At 48.7% G+C, this 23,762-nt stretch overlaps 2 protein-coding genes across 5 annotated transcripts in view; one reads left to right on the top strand and one right to left on the bottom strand.

The window, feature by feature from the left end:
* The window catches only part of Slc43a1 (solute carrier family 43 member 1), a 29,646-nt gene extending 14,229 nt beyond the window's left edge, over positions 1 to 15,417 (bottom strand). The window contains exons 1-7 of one of the 4 annotated variants that reach the window (XR_007103882.1): positions 14,939 to 15,417; positions 13,449 to 13,615; positions 4,912 to 5,089; positions 4,759 to 4,814; positions 4,575 to 4,651; positions 2,081 to 2,173; positions 201 to 334 (exon numbers count right to left, since the gene is read on the bottom strand). Coding sequence is in view for 3 of the 4 variants with exons in the window: in XM_047516328.1 (XP_047372284.1) it covers positions 201 to 334; positions 2,081 to 2,173; positions 4,575 to 4,651; positions 4,759 to 4,814; positions 4,912 to 5,089; positions 13,449 to 13,602 (692 nt within the window). In the remaining variant the exon portion in view is untranslated. Of the gene's footprint in view, positions 1 to 200; positions 335 to 2,080; positions 2,174 to 4,574; positions 4,652 to 4,758; positions 4,815 to 4,911; positions 5,090 to 13,448; positions 13,631 to 14,269; positions 14,383 to 14,938 lie in introns of those variants that run through there. The other 3 variants (XM_047516328.1, XM_047516329.1, XM_047516327.1) reach the window with 3 other exon arrangements.
* Positions 14,437 to 23,762, top strand: part of Smtnl1 (smoothelin like 1) — a 30,551-nt gene continuing 21,225 nt past the window's right edge. The window contains exon 1 of the mRNA XM_047516333.1: positions 14,437 to 15,200. The gene's annotated coding sequence lies outside the window, so the exon portion shown is untranslated. The remainder of the gene's footprint in view (positions 15,201 to 23,762) is intronic.

The following is a 23,762-nucleotide window of genomic DNA, read 5'->3' as shown; positions in this document are numbered from 1 at the left end:
GCTCTTGTTTCAAAACACCTGTGAACAGGCAGGCTCAGGTCCACTGTACGGATAAGAAAGCAGAGCTCAGAGAAATGAGGGGATTTGCAAAGCTGGACTCCAAGAGCAGGTCTATCTCCAAAGCTGACTATGTCACACCATGTGGCCCTGGCCTCGCCTTCTGTAGTGCACGCTAATCCTTCCCACCCGAAGCTACTCACATGTAAGCAAATTCCTCAGGAGCAGGAAAGGCTTCTGTGGGCCAGTTGAGGGCACAGTTCAGAAAGATAAGGCAGGCCAGGCCAGACCAGGTGAACATGATGACCACAAAGGACACACCAGCATCATAGATCAGCTGTGGGAGGAGCAGGACAGCCCATGGAGGAGGCTTTGTGGCCTCGGGCCCCACAGAAGTCGAACCCAGCTCTCAGATGCCTTAAAGATCTCCTCTGCCCCACTCCTTGTGCCCAATTTGCAAATGAGAAAAATAAAGCCAGAAATTAAGAGTCAGATCCAAAAACCCACCATTCCTCTTCGTCTTTCACCCCTGCCCCACCTCTAGAAGTGTGGAGGAGTTTCCACAATGTTCTGAAGTTGTTGGCCACTCACTCCAAATGTCTGGGAAATTTCAAATACGGTCTTAAAAAGGCACACATTTTGTCTGTGATTCCACAAAATGTTTATTTTCACACACGAAAAAAGTCATTTCATATCTGTACAAAGGAAAATTCAAGCTCTGGGTTTATCAGGCCCAACTGTTTATCCTGTCCCTTCCTGGCGTGCTCCCCAGGGAAAGGCAAACCCAATCTGAGAAGCCTTATCTCACCTTCCACAGGTGCTTTCGGGTGCACCAAGGGGTGGGGGCTGCAAGTGCTCTGCCCTACCTTACAAGGCCTCCTAACCCCGAGACAACTTAGTTCTGCATTGACTGTGCAAATGCGACAGCCCCTCTGGTGGGTGAAGCCCCTGTGCGCCGAGATGATGCGGCTCCCCTGGTCCTCCCGACACTCTCCACCTGAGATGGCTGCCAGGCTCCTGCTCAGAGCGCCAGCTGCCTCCGGGGAGAAACCTCTGCTACTCCTTGGCTGTGGGCCTTAAGGTTCTTTCCCTCCTGGGGACAGGACACAGCTTCAAAGGGCTGTACCCCCCAAATGTGTGGGGGTAAAAGCTGGTCCATTCACACACTCTTCAACTCCTGTGGGAGGGTAAGCAGAAGTGCCTTCTAAAACAAAATTAACTACCCAAGGTAGAGTTTAAGGAACATGTAGCAGCCCAGGCAAAGAGTGCTTTGAGAGCTGCCCTGGGTTCAAGCCTTAGGACTGCAAAAATAAAAAATAAAAGAATCCTTTGAGGGCCGGGGCTGGGGCTCGGTGGTAGAGCACTTGCCTAGCATGTGTGAAGCACTGGGTTCAATTCTCAGCACCGCATATAAATAAATGAATAAAATAAAGGTCTATCAACATCTAAAAAATATTAAAAAAAAAAAAAAAAAAAGAACCCTTTGACAGCGAGGAAGAAACTGAACCCTCTAGCCTGCCCTGAGCTGAGGTGTCTAGGCTTCCAGGTCATCAGGCTGACCTGTCCATGACCTACCCTGGCATAGACTCACTCTATGACCTTGGACCAATTCACTCAGCCTCTCCAGTAGGAAGATATGACCCAAAAGGCCAAGTGGGACCAGAGAGTCAGGGCCCTTTGACATGTGATTCTGAAGGCAAAGTAAAACCACTGACGGTTTTTCAGTGAGTCTGTGCGATAGTTTTCTATCTAACACCATTCAGGAAGTCATGTGACAGCAGATTAGAGGAAAAAGAAGAGATCAGAGGCTGAGAAAGCTTGCCTGGTCCAGGAGAGGAGGGTCTGCTGGGACATTGGTGAAGGAAAGGGGGAGAGTGGAGATGTCTGACCTTCAGGTCAGCAGTAGGGCCCTTCCTTCCCATCATGCTTCAGTGCTTTTCAGCACCATGGGGAAATGACCGGTGATGGGCAGGAACAGGGCCATTGGACATAATAGCCAACACTCATCCGGCCCCACCAAATTCTGGCATCAAGGCAAAAAGACAACCCAGGTGACTTACTGGTCCCTCAAGAACCTCCATACCTTGATTCCCGGGAACGTGACGGCAGAAGAGGCATAGGAGCCAATCATGAGGGCCATGAAAGTGGAGCGCAGGTTCCCAAACATGTTGGGCAGCTGAGGGAGGAAAGTGGCACCCGTGAGCAGGGAACAGCCTGACACCACCTAGGGCTCCCCTTGCCCAGAGCACCCTAAGAAATCTTGGAGGCTCCATCCCGGCATTTCTCAAAGTGAGCTCCAGGAACAATGGCACCAGGAAATACAACAGAAACACCCTTGGCTGGGGAGGTAGCTCAGTGGTTACAGTGGCTGTAACTCACACTAGGCCCTTGCCTAGCATGCACAGAGCCCTCAGTTTGATACCCAGCACTGTGTGTGGGGCGGGGGTGCCAAGGCAAAATCAATGTAGGAAACCGTACTCTAACCCCCTCTGACTCACCTACAATACACCTTAGCACCTAAGGATTCCCAGAAGCACCTCGAGAGAGATTTTGTTAATTCCATTTAATCCGGGGTTGCCCAAGTTTGTGGTTTACGGAGCCCCTTTATTGTGTTACATCTCTAAATACCCCATTGAATGGGTGTTAAGAAACACTGATCAGATTCAACTCACTTCACAGATGAGAAAACTGAAGCCAAGAGGGAAAGAAGTGCACTTAAGTTCACAAAGAATATTAAAGACTTTCTCCCCTGCTCTGCACCCAGCCTTAAGGCTGTGCTCATGGCTGACCCTGTAACCAAGCTGGTACCCTTAAACCTCTTGATGGCACCCAAAACCCCAGCCTACTGAACCAGGAAGAATCACTGAAAGGGCCAGGGAGGTGAAAGAGAGACTGAGAGGGGACAAGAACAAGCCAGGTGATCAGAGAACAGGCTAACTGGCAGAGCAGACCCAGAATTCCTACCAGTAAAGAATTGATTGATTCAGTCAGACCAGTGAACAGGCGCTCAGGGGAAGAGAGGGCAAAGTCCTTTGCTTACATCTCCCTTTGGCCCTCCCATCTTCCCCTGGTCACCAAATCCCATAGATGGGTAGGACTTCAAATGCTGTACAAAGCCTGACCCCTCTTCACTGAGGGGGAAGCGCAGGCTCAAGTCAGTGGAGGAACCTCGAATAGTGTTGAGAAGGAAGATATTTAAGCATAAAGAACTGGGCTGCCCTCCTTCCTCCCCACCAAATGGCTCCATAAAGGGAGTGGAGCAAAGTTGGCCCCAACTTGGGCAGAGGTTTCCCTGGGCACCCTCTCTGCCAGGCACACTGCCAAAGATATCAGGAAAGGATGCTAGGGCCAGGACCCCTGCTCCTCAAGAGTCCGCAGGCGCTGTCTCAGCTCAGCACCATGGGGAGGCCAAGGCCAGTCCCGCTAACCGCAGGCTGACCGGCACTGGCTGGCTGGGAGTGGAAAGGAAGCAGCTGGCGCCAACAGCAGTCCTGGGCCGCTGGGCTTTAGCGGACCGGCCGGCAGGGGGCGGGGCCGACGAGAGGTGGGGCGGGGGCGGAGCCGGCGCCGGGCCCTGCCATTGGTTGGAGATTACCGGCGGGCGATGACGCGAGGAGCCGCCCGCCGCAGGCGGAGGCCCCTTTGGATGGCCTGGGCAGGGTGCGAGGTCAGGACTCAGGCCTGCCCCGGAGAAAGAAGAGGGATCTGGGGACGTCTGCCAAGTTGCACAGCGGGAAGGGACTGCGGGTAGAAAGGGATCCGTTTCCTTCAGAGTTGTGAAATGTCCCCAGCTGGAATTATAGGCGGCTGCTGGGGTGAGGAGAAATTCTGCCAAAAACTCCCAGTTTGGCCGCATCAGAGATAAACAACCCTAAACCAAAGGCGAAGGCCGCCCAGGCCACCTACCTCCACCCATCCCCGCCACACTCTGAAGCCTTTAACCCTTCCTTATATTGCTTACCTATACAAACATACACACTTAGATAACACACAACTCACACACATATGTAATAGATGAAGTTGTGAAAAAGTCAGTTTTATAGATCAAGCACGAACAAGTGTTGGCAATTTCATACAGTTCAACCTCACAGATACATTCACCCACTCCTACTCCTGTCCTTTCACATGGGCAGCATCACTCACACACACACACACACACACACACACACACAGAGCAAAGGTACACACACCATCTCAAGCTGTTCCCTTCCCCCTCACTAACACATTACCCGGTTTAATTTTCTTCCCAGGGCTTGTGACTACTGCCATAATTGATGAGTTTACTTGCTTATTAGGTTTTCCATACCCCCTAGCTCCCAAATGGAGACTCCTGGAAGGTGAGGACATTGTCAGCCCTGTTTGTGCTGCAGACCCAGACTGTGTTTGTGCCTAAAATGGAGCTCAACTGACATTCACGAGCTAGGTGAACACACACACTGACCCACACCCACCCGCAGCTGCCACCTGCAAGGTTTCACACACACATGCACCTGATCTGCACCCTCTGAGCCCCTCCCCCATCAGTGCCCCACTCATTTCTAACCCCACTCCACACCCAGGTGGCCTGTCATACTCACAGTGAGTGAAGTGAACGTTAGGCAGATGCCAGCAAACCCATTCAGAGACAGCGCCAGGAATATCAATGGAGACAGAACTGGGAAGGGGGAGAGGGGCAGGTGAGGGCATTTGGGAGCTGTGGGAAGCCGGAACAAGAGCGGGGTAAACAGCCACCTTCGTTCCACCCATTCTCAGACAGCTCACCTTCAGTATCCCGAGAGGCCAAGGCCATGAGGGTGCAGGATGCGGCGAAGCAAGCACTGTGGGGACACGGGGAGTGGGCAGAGCTGACTGTCAGCCTCCCCTCGGCTGCAGGACCTTCCCAGTCCTCTAGCTCCCATGGCCCAGCCACCTTACCTTCCAATCAGCCGGAGGGGCCGGGGGCCAAAGCGGTCCATGAGGATCCCCAGTGGCAGGGTGGTGGCACTGAGCAGGAAGGAGCCGATGGTAAAGCCCAGATTGAGCGTCTCGTCCTGCTGGTCACAGCTGGGCCACTGGTGTTGCTTGTCCTGGGTAGTGTTGGTGATGTTCTCAGCTGGGGAGGGGGGACAGGAGCATTCAGCACAGGAAAGCAGAAGCTGCTGAGATCAGAGCAGCCCAGACCAGGAGTCCTGCCTTGAAAGCCCAGGCCTGATCAACCGAGCCCCAACCGAGGCGCTTCTGGGGGTGGCCTGGAGCCATGTTTACTCTACCAGGGGTTGGAGGCTCCAGAAATGGCAGCAATTAGTATCTGATCCTGGGAGAGTCAGTACACACTCAACCTAGAACCTCAACTAGCTCCAACAGATAATGGACATCAAAGTATTTACCACACAGTACTCGTCACTCAATGTCCAAGCTCCCAGGGCTCTGGGCCTCCATTGGAAGCACTCTCCAGTCAAGGGGCAAAGTCATTGAGTGGCGCTCTAACGCGTGTGATAAGAATTCACTTAAAGCTTAGATAAATGACATTCTGGTAAAGCCAGAATTTACTGAGCACTTTGCGTTCCAGGCCCCATTCTAAACTGTTCCTATATTAACCCTCAACAACCCCTCCGCCAATCAATCAAGCCTTCCCATCCTCCAGACGATGACACTGAGGCACTGCCCTCTGTGACTCTTCAAATGTTCACTAGAGAACTTGTCCTCAAAGTGCTGCCAACTTGGGGTTGTGACAAGATAATGAGAAAGGCCAGTGAAGGGGACAGAGAGTGATTTCACTGTACTCAGTTTTCACTGAGTCCATGAGGTGGCTGCCCCCACCACCTCTGGTTTGATACTAAGCAGCACTGCCAAGGGCAAACTCAGGATGCACCTTGGAGGCAGACAGCTTGGGGTCTCCATAACAGCCTTACTAGCTGTACAACCTGGGACAAGCCACTGCCTCCAAGCCTCAGGTCCCTTGTCCGTGAACAGGAGCAGGCAATGCCCAAGCCACAGGCTCCTGAGGATGTGTCAGCAAATAGAGAACTCTGCACAGTGCCTGGCCCAGGGGACATGCTCCCGAAATGACTGACCAAGGGAGAGACAAGCATGGACTAGAAGTCCTGGATCCCACAGTAAGACAGGCAGCTGTCAGTTTTCAAGAGGTCTCTGTTAGATGGTAGGGAAAAAAATGGATGTTGATTTAAAGTGTCTCAGGTGTAGAAAGAGAACACAGAGGAACCCAACGGTGTCTGCATGCTGGGGAGGGGGACGCAGTGACCCCCGACTTCAGGTATCTCAAGGGCCTGCAGGCAGCCCAGGGCAATTGCATTTGTGTGTAAACATAAGAATTGACACAAAGAAGTCAGACCAAGTGCCGGCCACTCAGGGAAGGAACTGCCTTGGGCGATGGGGAGTCCCCCACTGGTACCAGCAGCCAGGAGGCTGGGGAAAGTGCCAAGACACCTGCAGGAAGCGGTTAGGGGGTTAGACCACACAGCTTTGGGGGTTCATACTAGCCCTATAATTTAGCTATCTTTAGGATCACTGTTCGTTTCTCCTTCGGATTTGTCTGCACTGGTTTCTTCATGCTACACCCACTTACTGGACATGGACGACATGACAGCACCATGTCCAGGCACTGCATACAGCAAGGAGAAATGGAAAGATAATTTAGACCAGGGTCTGCAATGAGATGACCAGCATTGACTCCCCACTTATGTTTTGCTTGGTTGGCAGTGTTGACCCTTATGACATTATAAATTGTAATGGGGTGCCAGTTTAAAATCAAGAGTTAGTGGCCAAGGATAGTGGCACTCGCCGGTAATCCCAGCAACTCAGGAGTCTAAGACAGGAGGATTGCAAATTCAAGGTCATCCTGGGGAACTTAGTAAGACCCTGTCTCAAAATAAAGAGAAAAGAAAAAGAGCTGGGGCCGGTGTAGTAGTGCACACCTATACTCCCAGGAGCTAGGGAGGCTGAGGCAGAAAGATCGCAAGCTTGAGGTCAGCCTCAGCAATTTAGTGAGACTGTCTCAAAATTTTCAAAGGACTAAGGATTGTACATACCTCGGTGATAAAGTGTTCCCTGGGTTCAATCCTCAGACACTCCCCCTCCCCAAAATCAGGAGTTAGCACATAAAAATCCAGGTATCTGACTTTTTTAAAAGTTGGAAGATCAGCCAGCATGATGGTATGTATCTGTAGTCCCAGCTACTCAGGAGGCTGAGCCCAAAAATTTGAAGCCACCCCCATCTCAAAACAAACAAAAAATGGTCAAGAAGCCTGGCCATTTTTGGAGCTGGATGGAGGTCTCCCCGTTTTTCCAGGACTGGTCTTCTCAAAGTCACACAAGTCCTCATCTCTCTTAGTTTCCAGACACGTGGATCTTACGCCTGCCCCGCACTGCTCCGTTATTACCATCTCCCTGACCTTAACTAGCATTTGAACTGCAGTCCCGGAATTAGAGATTGACCCTATCCTAAGTTCTTCACAATCAAATGACAATTTCCCTCACAGGCAATCCCACTAGTTTTCAATGAGCAACTACTTTGTACCAGGTTTTTCCATACAGAACCTCATTTAGGTCTTCCAACAGCCCTAAAAAGTGAATACAATGGCCCCCATCAGAGATGAGGAGGCTCTAAAGAGCAAAGCCACTCAGTCACTCAGTTTCTAACAGGAGGGCTCAAACTCAAATATCAGAATCTCCAAAGTCAACACTTTTCCATCCCACCACAGGTCCTTGATGTCATGCACTGGCCAGCTTGGTATGTTTCCCAAGCACAAGATAGTGCTGACAAGGACACATGCTCCTCCAGTGACGGAGAATCCACCGAAGTGGACTGCTAATGACTCAAGGTCAATGAACACATCGCCTCTGGTTTACCATCAGTCTCTTGTGAGTTTAATATGAGCTAGTAGTTCCTGAGATATGATCACTTAGTCAGGCCTCTGAACCGGGATGCAAAGACCTCTCAGACCTGCATCTAAGGTAGTCACAACAGAAGTCTTTACATCCAACTTCCCGGCCTTCATCGACAGATGAAGTGAGGCATGGGATGGAACAGGGAGAATGTATTTAGTAAGTCAGTGACAGAGCTGGGCTCAGAGTCAGGGAACAGAGGGTTTCCCAGGGTTGGTGTGCACTGCAGGTGGGCACTCAGGTGGGTTTGTGTAGTACATGGAATGGTTTCTAAGGTTTCAGTTATTAGCTATTTAAATGTGTATTGGAAGCATAGGTATATTTATGTATATGTGAATGATCAAAAACATATATATAGTCAGGTGCAGCAGTGTACACCTGTAATCCCAGTGATTCAGGAGGCTAAGGCAGGAGAATCCAAAATTCAAGGCCAGCTACTTAGTAAGACCAGTCTCAAAATAACAATTTAAAAAGGCTAGGGATGTGGCTCAGTGGTAAAGTGCCCCTGAGTTCAATCCCTAGTAACACATACATACACACACAGGAACACAATATATATACATATACACACACATATATTATACTGCATATAATATATACTAATTATATATGATTATACTATTATATAATGGTGTTATATTATTATATAGCATACTGTAATACATCTTATGATATATTTTTATGCATTATACATAGTACATATAACATGTTTTATATATATATCTGTTTATAGATGAATATGCACAATATGCATAACAACATCAAACTCAAGATTTCAAGCATATTTGCACTTGAAATAATAGTACCTGTGGCACAATGATGTGGTAAATCATGAAGGTGGACTGCAAATGATTAGGTCTGAGAAACACTGGAAAATGGGATTATGGTTAACCTTTCACCTGTTGAATCCTGGTTCTACTAGCTATGCTGCTGAAACTATCCAAGTCTCCATTATCCCATCTGTGAAATGGGGACAGTGGTCTCAAGCACCCAAGAGGCTGGCTCTGAGGGGCTGCCACACAGGCACAAACACACTCACAAAATGATCTCATCTTCTTTGTCTCCCTCGGAATGTTCCCTTCCCAACCTCCCAATGCCTCATTTTTGGGCAATTGCAAGGTCACATTCACTCAAACACCTTAGGGCTGAGCTCTAGCTGGTCTTGTCTATGGCTGGTCTCCCCCAGGAGACCCCTGAGGTCAGGGACATCTGTGCTATTCCTATGAGGCCCAGCAGAAAGGTTCTGGGGTCAGAACTGAAGCTGAATGCTCACTCTGCTCTTTATGAAATAGCTAGGTGAACTTATGCAAGTTACTTAGCATCTCTGAGCTTTAATTTTCTCTTCTATAAAATGAGGTTATAATACTTATTTCACAGCTTTATGGTGAAGACTAAAAATCACACTCACAAATAGTAAATAATAAATTTTAATGATAGCTTTTTTTGTTTGTTTTGTTTTGTTTTTGTACTTGGGACTGAACCCAGGGGTGCTTTACCATCGAGCTACATCCCCAGTCCTTTTTACTTTTAAAGATAGATTCTCGCTAAGTTGTTAAGAATGGCTGGTGTTGGAGAGATAGCTCAGTTGGTAGAGTGCTTGCCTCACAAGCACAAGGCCCTGGGTTCAAATCCCCAGCACCGCAAAAAAAAAAAAAAAAGAGAGAGAGAGAGAATGGCCTTGAACTTGCAATCCTCCTGCCTCAGTCTCCCAAGTTCTTAGTGATTGTTTAATCATTTTGGCACTTATGCTGGATATATAAGAATGTGTGATAAACTGAGTTACCATGGCCTATATTCTGAGTAACAGAGCCCCCACTAGCTGTGATGTCCCTTGAGGTGAGTACCCATCAAGAAAGAAAGAAGATAGAGGGTATAGCCAGAGAACCCCAAAAACCTACACAAATGAAAACCTCAATAATCAGCTCCTTTATGTAGGTGTTAAACAACATCCTTTAGTACTCACATCATTATTCTGTAGTGGGAGTTGACAACTGTACACCCATTTAACAGACTTGGAAAGAAATGAGATGGAGAGGATAAATGATGTGCCTAAGTCACTCAGCCAATAAGGACGAGGCCAGGTCCAGACCATAACAACCCTTATCTGAAGCCCAAGTGGTGGTCTGCTTGCTCTCATCCATTTTCACAGCCACGCCAGGAGGTGGGGATTATTGGTCCCAGTTCACATATGGAGTAATGGCTCAAATCAGGTAACCAGCACAAAGTCAAGTTGAAAGACACCTTTTCTGCCTCTTCCCACACACTATCGGACACAGCTTCCTGGTCTGATACTAGATTCCTGAGACAACTGTAGCGGGAGACTAAGACCCACAGTGTATGAGGTTCCAGGCAGCAGGAAGTTGACACTTTTGATCTGCAACATGATTGAGACAGAACAAGGAATAGCATCTCTGATCAGCCTGATAGCCAACTGCATTTAGGCCGGAGTCCCTAGAATGAGAGAGGTGGGGGAAAGAGGCATGTGGTTCTCTGCTTCCCAAGAATGGGCAAAAAGTTTCTGAGAAAAAGGCGAAGGGTTCACTTTGGTCACTTCTAGTGATCCCAAACAGCCATTCTTAGACACACACCCACTTTTGAGCAACTCAAAATAGCAGGTTGATACCTCCTGCCATATGCAAAAATTACACAAAAAATGGATCAGAAATCTAAGTGTAAGAGCTAAAACTATAAAACCAAGAATACACAGAGGTAAATCTTTTTGACCTTAGATCAAGCAACGCTTTCATATTCATGACAGAGTGGAAAAAGAAAAAAGTAGATAATTGGACTTCGTCAATATTCAAAATTATCATGCACTAAAAGACACCACCAAGGAGACGAAAAGGCCAGGCACAGTGGCGCACACCTGGAATCCCAGGGGCTGGAAAGGCTGAGGCAGGAGGATTGCGAGTTCAAAGCCAGTCTCAGCAACTTAGCGAGGCCCTAAGCAACTCAGTGAGATCCTGTCTCTAAATGAAATACAAAAAGGGCTGGGGATGTGGCTCAATGGTTAAGCACCCCTGGGTTCAATCCCTGGTACCAAAAAATATAAGTAAATAAAAATAAATGGATATAGAGTTATGTTTGGGGGGGGCAAGGAAAATGTTCTAAAATTGATTGAGGTGATGACTGTACAACTCTGAATATACTAGAATCATTATTTTGTATACTTTAAATGAATGTCCGTAAAATATCTAAACTTTAATCTTGATAAAGTTGTTTTAAATCTTTTTTTAAAAGCACGGGTGAAAGGATGGGTCCTTAAAAGGGAAGCAGGAGGTTTGTTTTGGGCTTTTTTTTTTTTGTAGATGTAGATGGACAGAAGTTCTTTATTTTATTTGTTTACTTTTATGTGGTGCTGATTGAACCCAGTACTTCACACATGCAAAGCAAGTGCTCTGCCACTGAGCCACAGTGCCAGCCCCAAGCAGGAGGTTTTCAAGTGGTAGAAATAGCTTTTCTCTCTTTTTTTTTTTTTTTTTTTTTTTAACATGACACCCAGGGCCTTGAGCATGCTAGCAAGCACTCTACCACTGAACTATATCCCCAGCCCCAGAAATGCTTTAAATACTGGCTATGGTGATGGTTACGAGGGTCTACGAATTTGTCAAAACTCACCAAAATGTATGATGTAAATTAATCTTCAGTGAAGCTTATTTAGAAAAACCTGGAGCCACCAGCTCCAGGTGGAAAAGGCAGGAGGAATAAGGGCAGACCTTCTCTAGGCTCCAGGGAAAACTCAGAGGGGACTTGGGTGTCATACGGGTCCCCTAGTGGCCCTCCACTTGATCCTCTCCGCCACCCTGAAATGCCTATCACTTCTTCTCAGGCCTCCTCCTTGAGGACCAACCTGCCTTCCCAGGCCAGCTCAGCTCCACCTCCTCCAGCCCAGAGAACTGAGGCCAGAAGGCTGGGGCCAACGGCCCTCTCTCCATGCACCTGCTCCTTACAGATAACCCTGGCAGGGATGAGACGGCCCCCAGGGTGGAGCAGCTGCTGCTCAGGGCAGAGATCAGGACCTCCCGCCTCCACCCACAGGAGCTGATCTTCTCCCACAGCCTTAGCGTGGCTGTGAGACAGTGTTGAGTTGAGTTGAGGAGACAGGAAAAGCCAGAGGGACACTTCCATTTGCCAAGCACTGCTGAGTCTCTCAACAATGGGATAGATACTCTTATTGGGACATATGTTATGGTTCCCATTCTGCAGACCAAGTAACCCAAACTCAAGGTCTAAGGAACTCTCTGATGTCACCCAGTTGGTATATGTGGTGGAAGCTGGGAATCAAATCCCAACTGGCCTGCCTTCCAAGTTTACTACGGAACAGGGAGGGAAGAGAAGAATCAAACCCCACTTCCACCCAGCTCCTTAGCTGAGCTTGCAGCAGAGCACTTTCCTTCCTGGAGAAAAGACAAGTCCCAGACATCAGGAGGGGAAACTCCCTTCCCCTGGGCAGTCTGTGTCTCCAGCTACTTCTCCAAAGGCATTAAGAATTCTCACTCCAGCATTCAGGGCCACTGGACAAGGTCAAGATGATTGAAGGAAAACAGAGATCCCCCACAATGCCCATTCTAGAGGAAACAGGGCTATGAACTTTATGCAAATGGAAGATTTGACAACCTGGGGATTTCAAGGTCCTGAAAAGGGAAGAAAGCAGGCCCCCTTCACATTCACACTTCACTCGATGGGGTGCTCCCCCTCTCCCCTGTCCCCACTACAGGAGATTGAACTCAAGGATGCTCTACTATTGAACTATATCCCCAGGCCTTTTTTATTTTGAGACAGGGCCTCGCTAAATTGCAAACACTGGCCTTGAACTTGTGATCCTCCTGCCTCAGCCTCCCAAGCAGTTGGGATTACTGGCATGTGCCACCACGGGAAATTCCTTTTCATTTTTAGCTTTATAGTAGCAGCCCTCGAGAAATCCCTTGGGAGCACAGCTCAGTGGCACATGTCTGTAATCCTAGCTACAGGAAGACTAAGACAAGAGTATCGAAAGTTGTAGGCCAGACTGGCAATTTAGTGAGACCCTGTCTCAAAATTTTATTATTTTTTTAAAAGGGCTGGAAGTGTAGTTCAGTGGTAGGCCCCCAACTCCCACCCCAGGTTCAATCCCCAGTAACACACACACACACACACACACACACACACACAAAGATGAAAGAAATTTCTCCAGGTCTGGGGATGTAGCTCATTGGTATTGAGCAGTAGGTTCTGACCTCCATCCCCAGCACCTCGCTCTATACACAAAGAAACCTCTCCCTCGTTAGGTGCAGCATTTTGGAGAGTGTACATCCTGCTCTGTGCTGGAGGCTATTAGAAACTTAGAACTCTGGATGCCCGGCCAGATACCCAGCATTCAGTGGCCACTGGATGAGATATTCCAAGCAGAGTGGGCAGAATGCCACTCATTTCCTGATGAAGGTTTAGGAGGTCAAGAAGTGAGGCTACCCAACTCCCAGCCCAATGCTCCCGTTTTGAGCAGCCCTACTCTATCTACCTTATCAACTGTCTTTTTCAGCTTCCAGCTCTTCCCTCTGGGGTCCCTGCCCCACACCGCCCCAGCATACCTGGGCACAAGCTGGAATAGAAGCCCTCTTTCTTGAGCATGATGAGCAAGGAGCCCCAGCCCAGGAGCACCGCGGAGAAGAAGAGGTTCTCAAGCACTGCGGTGCAGGCCATCCACCAGCGCCTGCGGTACGCCTGCTTCAACGTGGGGGCCATGCTGGCCACGAGGCTGCATAGAAACAGAGCGCTGAGTGAAGGACCTCCCAGCGGCCCCTGGGAAGGGTACTGCATCATGGTGGCTCCTGAGACCCCTAGTGCCAACCCGCGATGGAGCCTTCATGGAGGGCCCATAGAACCCTGGACTTCCTAGCCAGTTCTGCCGAGCTGGCTCGGCGCGCTCTGGCAGTGCCAGGGGCGCACGCGGCGCTGGGCTCCCGCCGGGTCACTATCAAAAACAAGGAAGGTCCTGTCTGCGCGCAGAAGCTTCCTGGCGCGCTGCCGGCCTCTCCCACCCAGCCAAGGCGCGCAGAGCCAGTTCTTGGAGGCCAAACCCGAACTTCCCCAAGTCCCCAGGGGTCAGTAAGGTGCAGAGCGCGTCCTGAAGTCTCCGCCGGTCCATGTCTGGCCTCGTGCCCCAGGGAAGACCCCCCCACCCCGAAACAGGCAGGAGGAGGAAAGGGGAGTCTGAGGCTAGCCCAAGACCCCTCTTTCCTGTTGCCCCACTCAGTCCACTCCTCTCCGCTGGCGCCGGGCAAGAACAAATCCTCCCCTTGCTACACTAGGCGACCCGTGTCCCTCCAGTCTCATGGGCCAATCCAACAGCTGCCACGTGGAGGGAGACCCAGGGCGGGCAATGTGGCGTCCCCACGCGCCCCTCACTCACTCCCAAGATGACCCGCTCCAAGTTGCGCGCCTAGGAGCCCGCCAGCTCCCTCCAGCCCGGGGAGGGGGCTCAGGCTCAGGCAGGAAGTCCGGTGGTGGCTGACTTTATAAGGGCAGTGGCGGCGGATGGGTTGGCGGGCCGGCGAGCGAGCGAATGTGTTTACCAGAGGTGGGAGAAAGGAGTCAGAGCTCGCCCCGGCCCGGGCCGCCACCGCCATCGGGGGAGGAGACCAGATGCCGGCAGCGCGGGGACAGGGAGCGACAAGACAAGTGGAGTGAGACCGAGGAAGGCGGAGAGGCGAGGGACTGAGAAGGGCAAGATAGAAAGCCCAGTATCGAGGGGTGGGAAGATCGAATCTCTCCCGGGGGGCCTCAGCACCCTCATCAGTGAAATGGGCTTTCGATTCGGGGCTCCCGGAGGTCTCTCCTGACAAGTGTCGCGCTGAACAGAGGAAGTGCAGCAAGAGGGGGCCGGAGAGGAACACCAGAGTCCGCCGGGCCAGAGCAAAAAGAAGGGAGGGGCGCGCTTGGAGAGGGCATAATGGGCGGCAGAGCCAAGAGCTCAGGTAACGGGCACTTCTTGAGGAGTCTGGGAGTGGCGACTGGAACCGGGCCGGGTGGCTCTCAACGAACGCGCAGCTGAAGACCCTTATTCTCACGCGCGGCTCACCTCGAGTCCCAGGCAAAAGCGCCTTCTGCAGCAGCGAACGCCCCCTGGAGCGCAGACCCGTGGCCGCACGTCCACACTCGGGGTGTCCTGGGTCGGGCGGGCCCAGCCCTGATCTGCACGCACGCTGAGGTCTTCCCTGTGTGTTTGGACCCGCGGGCCTTGAAGTTGCAACCCGACAGCCCAGTGGTCTCGACTCCTTGGCCCTCTTGGGAGAAGGCACGGAACTTGGAACCCGCCGGGCGCCACAGATCCGCCAAGCAGAGTAGGAACGAAGTGATCTACCGCGTTTGATAGTTGTATTTACACGCGTCCGGAGCTGCGCCCCGAGGTGGGGGCGGGAGCTCTCTTCCCTTCCCCTCCCCCTAGGTCGAGTTTCACATGCACGTGACTCGCCCGCTGGTCCCCAGATATGCTCCCCAGGCACACGCCCCAGATCCTAAACGTCCACCCTCGACCCCCACCTTCTCCCTTGGCCGCCTGGGCTAACATCTGGCAACGCCTTCTGCATCTTTGGTCAAAACAAAGAACGACGACTCTGCTGCAGCAGACCAGCTGAGATGCTAGGCAGCCCTGGGTGGGGTTTTGAACTGTGCAGTTGGAAGAGTTTTCCAAGAGGCAAAATGACAGGTTTCTTTGGATTTCATCCTGCTGACGTCAGAATTTCGACTTTGAAACTGACTAGCCTGGGTTACCTTGGGCAACTTACTTAACTTAGCTTTTAGTTACCTCCTCTGAAAATTCAGGTAACAAGAGAATTTACCTACCTGCCAGAAGGGATTAGGGATTATGATGTGGGCATAAAGCTGGGTATAGCACTTAGCATAGTAAGAACAATATATGTTGATTGCTGCACTACTGTCATTATTATTTCAGAAGACCTAGTGATCAGATGCTTCCAGACACTTAATGACTGATTTCTGAGGCCCCACTTTCCTCGTCTGTAAAACAGAGGGAGGTGTCACTGCTTGGACCACAGTGTGGATTAATGAGATGATGATGGTGGTAACAGCAAATACAGATGTTAGTTTAAGAAAGTGTGTTTGAGGGAAAGTGATGATGGGGCATGGCCCTCCACTGTAATCCCAGCAAGGCAGGAAGCTGAGGCAGGAGGACTGCAAGGTGAAGGCCAGCCTGGGCAACTTGGCAAGACACTGTCTCAAAATAAAAAGGGTTGGAGATGTAGCTCAGTGGTAGAGCGCCCCTGGGTTCAACCCAGGGTGTGGGGAGAAAAATGATAACAGGTGATGCCCATAAAATTCTTCAAGAAGGTGAGCAACTACACAGAAAGTTCTAAGAAAGCCTCAGACAAGACCGCTGAGCAGCTGAGCCACCAACCCCAGAGAAGAGCATTGCCAAGTGGCTACCATAAGCGGGGGATGTTTAACAACAACAAAATACGCACACATTCAGACATCATAACTTCACTCCGGGAGAAAATGGAGACTTGCAGCTGACAAGTGGTGGTTGACCCGAAGTCAGGTCTATGGGGCTTTAACCACTGCTCTTTCCATACCTCCAGGCCAGGAGAACAACTGGAGCCAAAGCTCAGCAGTAAGAAAGGCACAGGAAGTTCTCCCTGGAAAAGCCCCAGGCGGACTTTGATGGTTTCACTTCTTACAGTGCAATACTGGGGCAGGCAGGGGGTGTGGGTCAGTGGGAAAGCCCTTGTCTAGCCTGTGGGAGACCCTGGGTTTAGTCCCCAGTGCCACCAAAATAAAGCAAAAACTGGCTTCCAGAATTTCAGGTCAAGGTCGAACTTCTTAGCTCAGTACAAGAAGAGCTAGAATAACTGTTCTAACCCAAGAGGGTCATAGATCTCCTGGAGAAAACAATAAAATATTGTTAATCCGCTCTGAAAATACTGGTACACTTAAATCTCAGGGTCGTGGGCTGGGGCTGTGTCTCAGTGGCAGAACGCTTGCCTAGCACATGTGAGGCCCTGGGATCCATCCTCAGCACCACATAAAAATAAGTAAAATAAAGGTAATGTCCATCTACAACTAAAAACAATTTTTTTAAAGCAAGCACCTGCATATATGTATGTTTATAAAAAATAATATTGGGGTTTTGTGGACACCCCCCCAGACGCTGGTGGCCCATGTACCCCCATGACTAGGAGGCTTGCCCTTCCTCATCCCAGCCTGTATTGCAGTCTTACCCCTAGAAGTGCCATCTCCCTGTGGACAAGGGCCTTGTCTGCCGTGTTCGCTGCCTGAGTATCCACGGTTCCTGTTGCCCAGAAGCTCTCTTGAGCACTTGTGCAACGCAGGGTCCAGCCAGCTGGACCTCCCTGCCCTTGCACTTGCTGTTCCTTCTTGAGGGAATGATAGGGTCCCCTCTTCATTTCTAACATATTCATCCTTCACAATTCAGCTCAAGTTTCACATCTATCTGGAAGCCGTCTAACCTCCTATGCTGGATTAGGGCCCTTTGCCCTAATGGTCCCCCCAAATGCTGTGCTACCCTCCACTTAAGCCCCCACACAGATCTACAACCATCAGTTCAGTTCCTTCCTCCCTTTCCCACCACATGAGGTATCAATTCCTTGGAGGCAGGAACAACCACATTGTAGGTAATGTGTATGCCTGCTGCCTGTCACAGGACCTGGCATGTAAAACACCCCGGGTAAACATTTGTTGAATACGTGAAAAGGGAGTGGCAGGAAATGAAGTTGGAAAGGTAGGCTAGGGCCACCTTGGAATGACCTCTGTGAGGCCAAGGACTTCCAGTGCTGTGAAGAAGGTGATGGGGAACTCCTGGATTTGGGAGGTTTTTTGGTTTGTTTTCTTTTGGTTTTGTTTTTTATTTTCTAATAAATGGGATAGATACGGTCAAGTTCCTGTGTTTAATGAATGGAGGACATATTGGAAAGAAGACCTCAAAGCAATTAGGAGGTCACTGAAATAGTTCACATTTAAAAAAAAGAAAAAGTAGGGAAGCTAAAGGGAGACACCCAAGATATACCCCTGTACCAAAATCAATAGGATTTATCAACCTCTTTCTTCCTCTACCTTGAAAAATAAATTCCCCCTTCCTAGACTGTTTTCCTGATACTGCCCATTGGACCTCATGTGGGCTCTGGCTAGACTACTTAGCAGCTTACTGGACAAGAGCACTGGCTCAGGAGTCAGGCTAGGTGTAAATCCTGGCTCTGTAGCTAAGTTGTGGATTTTACCCAAGGTGCTTATTTCCTGAGCTTCAGTCTGCTTTTCTAAGTACTGAAAATAATAGTACCTGATTGAATTCATTCTGTGAAAATAGCCTAAAAAATATGTATCATAAACTTTGCATGAGGAATGTCCAAAAAATTACATGGCCAGTTTAGAAAACCACTCGGCAGACCCTCATATAGTTAAACATGGACTTACCACTATAACCCAGGAATTCGTCTCCTAGATATATGCCTGAGAGAACTGAGAACATAGGTCAACACAAAAACTCATACAAAGTGTTCACAACCATATTATGCATAATAACCAAAAGCACACACAATCCAGTTATCCACTAACTGATGGAGAAATGAAACGCAGAATACCCACACAATGCGATGTTGTCCGACCATAAAAAGGAATGAAGTATGGATAAAAGCTACAACATAGGTGAGACTTGAGAACATTATACTAAGTGAAAGAAGCCAGACACAGAGAGCCACATACAATTGCATTTATAAAATGCCCAGAAAAGGCAAATCCATAGAGACAGAAAATAGATTAGTGGTTGTGAGAAACTAGAGGAGGGGGAAATGGGGAATGACTGCTAATGGGTATGGGATTTCTTCTTGTGGTGATAAATGTTGCATAGTTAGACAACATGGTGGTACAGCTTTGTGAATATGCTGAGATACACTGGATCATAGTCTTTAGAAGAGAGAGGTTTTTTTGGTGTGAATTATACCTCGATTTAAAAAAACAACCTTCACGTACATCAAGAACTAAGGATTGGATGGTGAATAAGACATACAGGCCCTATCTTTAGAGAACAGTCAGTGGGACCCAGGCATAAATGAATCAAATAGTTACACACCGAGTGTAATTTCATCTACAGGAAGTGCCATGGAGGAGAAAGATATGCTGCTATGGGAACAGATCATTGTTGGGGGTTGACCTAGTGAGGGAGGGTGGTCCTGGGGAAGTCTAAGGGTGAGGTGTGTGCTGTGATCTGAAAACAGCTCTCTGGGGCAGAGTCAATAGGATTTATCCACCCCCAAGAGGAAGAAACAGCACTTGAAAGATCCCACCCCAGGAGAACACCTGAGGTTTCAGGGAGGTATGATGAGAGCCAGCATGGATGATCCACATGGGATGAGGGAATGGAATCTCCTAAGACCTTAGGCATGCTCAGAAATCTCAAGTGACCAAAACTGGCCTTCCTCCCCCACAACCTGCTTCTCCTCCATTGTTGATTGTGTCAATAAAACATCACCCTCTCCCAGGGCTTAAGCCACAAAACTGGAATCATCTGACACTTTGCTCCATCTCCCTCTCCACATCCAATCTGCCAGCAAGCCTGTGGCTCCTACCCTCTGAAGACCCACACCTATATACACAGCCCCCCGAGGCCACTGCCTGTCCCCACCCCAGTCCACCAGCTCTGGCCTGGACTTCTTGCCACACTTCCAACATAGCTTTCCCAATTCCACACCTGCACCTGCCTAACTTCCCAGGCAGAAATGCAGATTTGATCAGATCATTTCCCTTGAGATGCTTGAGATGCTTCTCATGACCCTTGAGGAAATGACACTCGAGGACCCTTCTCATGACAGACTTCAACAACAGCCCCTGAGTCCTGTGTCAGCTCAGTCACCTGCTGCTCTTAGCCCTCCTCCTTAGCCTCTCTCCTGTTTTTGTTCTCACCATGGTAACTTCCTTCCTACCCATTAGTGCTCCATGCTCTCTCTCACCTCAAGTTCTTCCTGGGCCTGGAACATTCCCCAGCTCTGGCCTTGCTAAGCAATCCTTCAGATTTTTTTTTTTTTTCCAGTATGAGGGATCAAACCCAAGACCTTGAGTATGCTAGGCAAGCACTCTGCTACTGAGCTACATCCCCAGTGCTGTTTAAATAGTTTTTATTGTGAAGGGTTTTGGAGAGTTTCCCAGGCTGGCCTTGAACTTGTGATTCTCCTGCCTTTGCCTCCAGAAAAGCCAGGATTATAGGCTTGTGTCCTGGTATCCAGACCTTCAGATCTTAACTTAATGGTCACCTCCTTTAAGCGCCTGATCCCTTGCAACTACTTATTTGACAGATCCTTTTGCATAGTGACCTATGTAACACCTGACTTTCCCCTTTGATAAAACTCATCACATTGTGTCTGTTTCCTTTGATGGACTATATGGCTCAGAATCAAGCACCTGTACCTCCTTCTTCATACTATCCTCCCACCCCCATACCCCTTTCCCAACAAATCCCTACTCATCCTTCGAATTACTGATCCCTTTCTGGAAGCAGCCTTGCCCGAACACCCAGACTAGAGGGGGCACGCGCCTGCCTTTACATAGTGCCATGTTCCCTGAACATCCGTTCCAACACTTATCACAGAAAGCACCTATTTTTAACACTGTCTCCCATACTAGATTTTTTTAAATCTTGTTTCTTCTGTGCCCCAGCACCTAAAACAATACTTGTCACAGGACTCCTCTCAGGTCAGCCCACAAAAGCTCATATGAAAATCCCTAAAATTGCATGCAAAATCCTACATGCACTGGGAAAATGGTTCACGATTTTTGTCAGGGTTTTGTTGTTGGCGTTGCTGAGTTTTTGTTTTGTTTTGTTTTGTTGGTACTGGGGATTAAACCCAGGGGTACTGAACCACTATGCCACATCCTCAGCCCTTGTTTTTTGTTTTAGTGATACAGGGTCTCACTAAGTTGCTTAGGGCCTCACTAAGTTGCTGAGGCTGGCCTCAAATTTCCTCCTGCTTCAGCCTCTGGAGTCACTGGGATTACAAGCATCTGCCACCATGCCCCACTTTGTCAGCTTTATTGGGGGGGGTGGGGGGTACTAAGGATTGAACTCAGGGGCACTTGACCACTGAGCCATATCCCCAGCCCTCTTTAGTATTTTATTTTAGAGACAAGATCTCACTGAGTTGCTTAGCACCTTGCTGTTGCTGAGGCTGGCTTGAACTTGTGATCCTCCTGCCTCAGCCTCCCTGGCTGTTGGGATGACAGGTGCGCACCTGGTTACTTTTTAAGGGTCTAAGGCCTGAAAGAAGTTATAAAGCTTTCCCCAAATGCTGAAGGAGCTGTCTTCCTTTCAAAACAATACTGCTAACCCAGACTATGTGAAACCACACATATACATATATAAGCTCCAAGAGGACAAGGATCTTTATCTGTTTTGTTTATTGATGTATACCAAGTGCCTAGAATGGTACCTGGCACATTCTCAGTGTGTGAAATGACCAACCTTGGTCAATTGTATCAGTTGTGTATTGTTACCTGTACATGTATTCATTATCCATTGCTGAATAACAAATTACCCCAAAACATCATGTCTTAAACAACATTAGCTCAGTTTCTCTAGGCCAGGAGATAGGGTGCAGCTTAGGTGGATCTGTTGCAGGGTCTCTTACAGACAGCAAAGAGTGGGCCAGGGAAGCAGTCATCTGAAAGCTTGGCAGGGAAAGGATCTGCTTCCACACTCACATGATGGGTAATTCAGATCCTTGCTGGCTATTGGCTGGAGGCTGCCCTTGGTTCCTAACCACATGGGCCTCTTCACAGGTCAGTTCACAGCATGGAAATATGAAATAAACTTACTTCATCAGAGTGAGCAAGGGGGAGGGAGGGAGAGGGAGAGACAGAAAGAAAGAAAGAGAGAAAGAGAGAGACCTGCTAATGGACATTGCAGTCTTTTGTAACTTAACCTTGGAGTTGGCATCCTATCAGTAACTTAACTTTGGAGTTGGCATCCCATCATCTCTGTTGGTTCTGTTTGTTAGAAGCCTGTCTCTGGGTCTAGAGCATACTCAAGGGAGGTCCCAGGGATCTTGCAGGCTGCCTACTGCAGACACTTAACATGTTTTCTCATGTAGCATCCAGTTCATCTTAATACCCAGATGAAGACCCAGACCAGATGCCTACAAGTCAAGCAGATGATAAGGAGGGAAGAAATTAGTGGTGGGAGGTTTGGTGGATGGCCAAGTCTCTGCCCATCCAGCAGACTGCTGCCAACCAGAAATGCAGGTTAACTTATTGTCGGATTCATTTTTTGTTGTTGTTGTTCTGGAGAGTGCACACAGTACATGTGGCTAGCTACATCCCCAGCTCTTTTGATTTTTTGAAACAGCTTGTGATCCTTCTGCCTCAACCTCCCAAATTGCTGGGACTACAGTTATACATCGTTGTACTCAGCTTTTTTTTTTTTTTTTTTTTTTTTTGTGGTGCTGGGGATTGAACCCAGGACCTTGTGCATGCGAGGCAAGCACTCTACCAACTGAGCCATATCCCTAGCCCCTTCTTCTAACTCTTTGAAAGAAGCCAAAGTGCAAAATCTTATGATACATTTCCTGATATTTAAAACTGATAATCAAGCAAAAACACATTTGAGGATTAAACTTATGACTCTTTCCTGTGGCAGAAAGATAAATAAATAAATAAATAAAAATCCATTTTTATTTCTTACACCCTTTATACGTGAGCTCCATTTCTCCTACCCTCTACCCTAGCACTCTTGCTCACTGGGGGCAGGGTCTAGCTAATCGGTTTGGACATTTTGCCACAGCATCTTCCATGTAACAGGCCAATAACAAATATTGTCAAACAATATGTGAAACTGCAGACACATTTCTCACTGGGGACCATTGCCCTCAATCCTAGAGTAGTGCTTTAAAGTGGCCTTGGTGTCTAAATTGGAACCCCAGCTCCACTACCTGTTTGCTGTATGATTTTAGGTTAGTTGCTAACCTTTGAGTCTCAGCTTCTTTATCTGTAAAATGAGAATACGCACACCTACCTCATGGAGCTGTGGTTAAGATTAATTGGAATTACATACTTAAGGGACTTAGCACAGAGCTTAGTGTGCTATTGCAACTCAATAAACTAAGCCGTTTTTCCATCATCACTTTCCCTCCTCACTGAGTCCTTGCCATGTCTCCCTTTAATCCATTACCTACCACCTGGCTTACCTACCTGGCTGGGAGTCAGAGTGAGCCTTTAAAATGCAGACGTCATTGTCACTGAAAGGTTTCATTCCTTCAACTGTTTGCTGATGCTCTTAGGAGAAAATCCAAACTCCTTAACACAGCTCACTTGCTAGGTTCTTGGGGAACTACACCTTCCCAGCCTTCAAGGCCTGTCTCTCAGCTCCACCCTCTTCACACCCGAGCCATGCTGTGGCTTGCTTCCCCAGTGAGTACTCCCCATTTTTGCTGCTTCAAAGCCTTTGCAAGTGTTATTGCTCAGTAGGATCCTCTTTTCCGCACTTCTTTTTGTTCTAACTATGCACCAAGAATTCTTGCCATTCCTGGCTAAGTGTACCTGAGGTCAGGAGCAGTTTTTCCTCACCATTGTCCCTCTTTTCCAAGTATGACACTAGCAGAGAACAAATGCTAAACATTGTGGAATTGTCCAAGGCAGGCAGACCTGTGAGCTGACAGCGCCACCTGTTGACCCAAACTGTACTGCAGCACCTGGAAAGGAGCCTTAACATTCTGCCCATGCCTAAGGTGGGACAATGTTTTTTGTTTTTACAGGGGTCCCTCTGGGGTCTCCACCTCCCACCAAACTTAGCAATGAAAAGAGCTACTATTATTGAATATTTAAACCACTAAGTCCCAAGTTTTTAATTTTACAAATATTTCAACACAGGTACATTGAAATAAGCT

Source organism: Sciurus carolinensis, chromosome 11 (assembly GCF_902686445.1).
Source record: "Sciurus carolinensis chromosome 11, mSciCar1.2, whole genome shotgun sequence".
Taxonomy (NCBI): Eukaryota; Metazoa; Chordata; class Mammalia; order Rodentia; family Sciuridae; genus Sciurus; species Sciurus carolinensis.
Note: the sequence above shows the minus strand (reverse complement) of the source record. Positions and strands in the feature narration are given on the sequence as shown.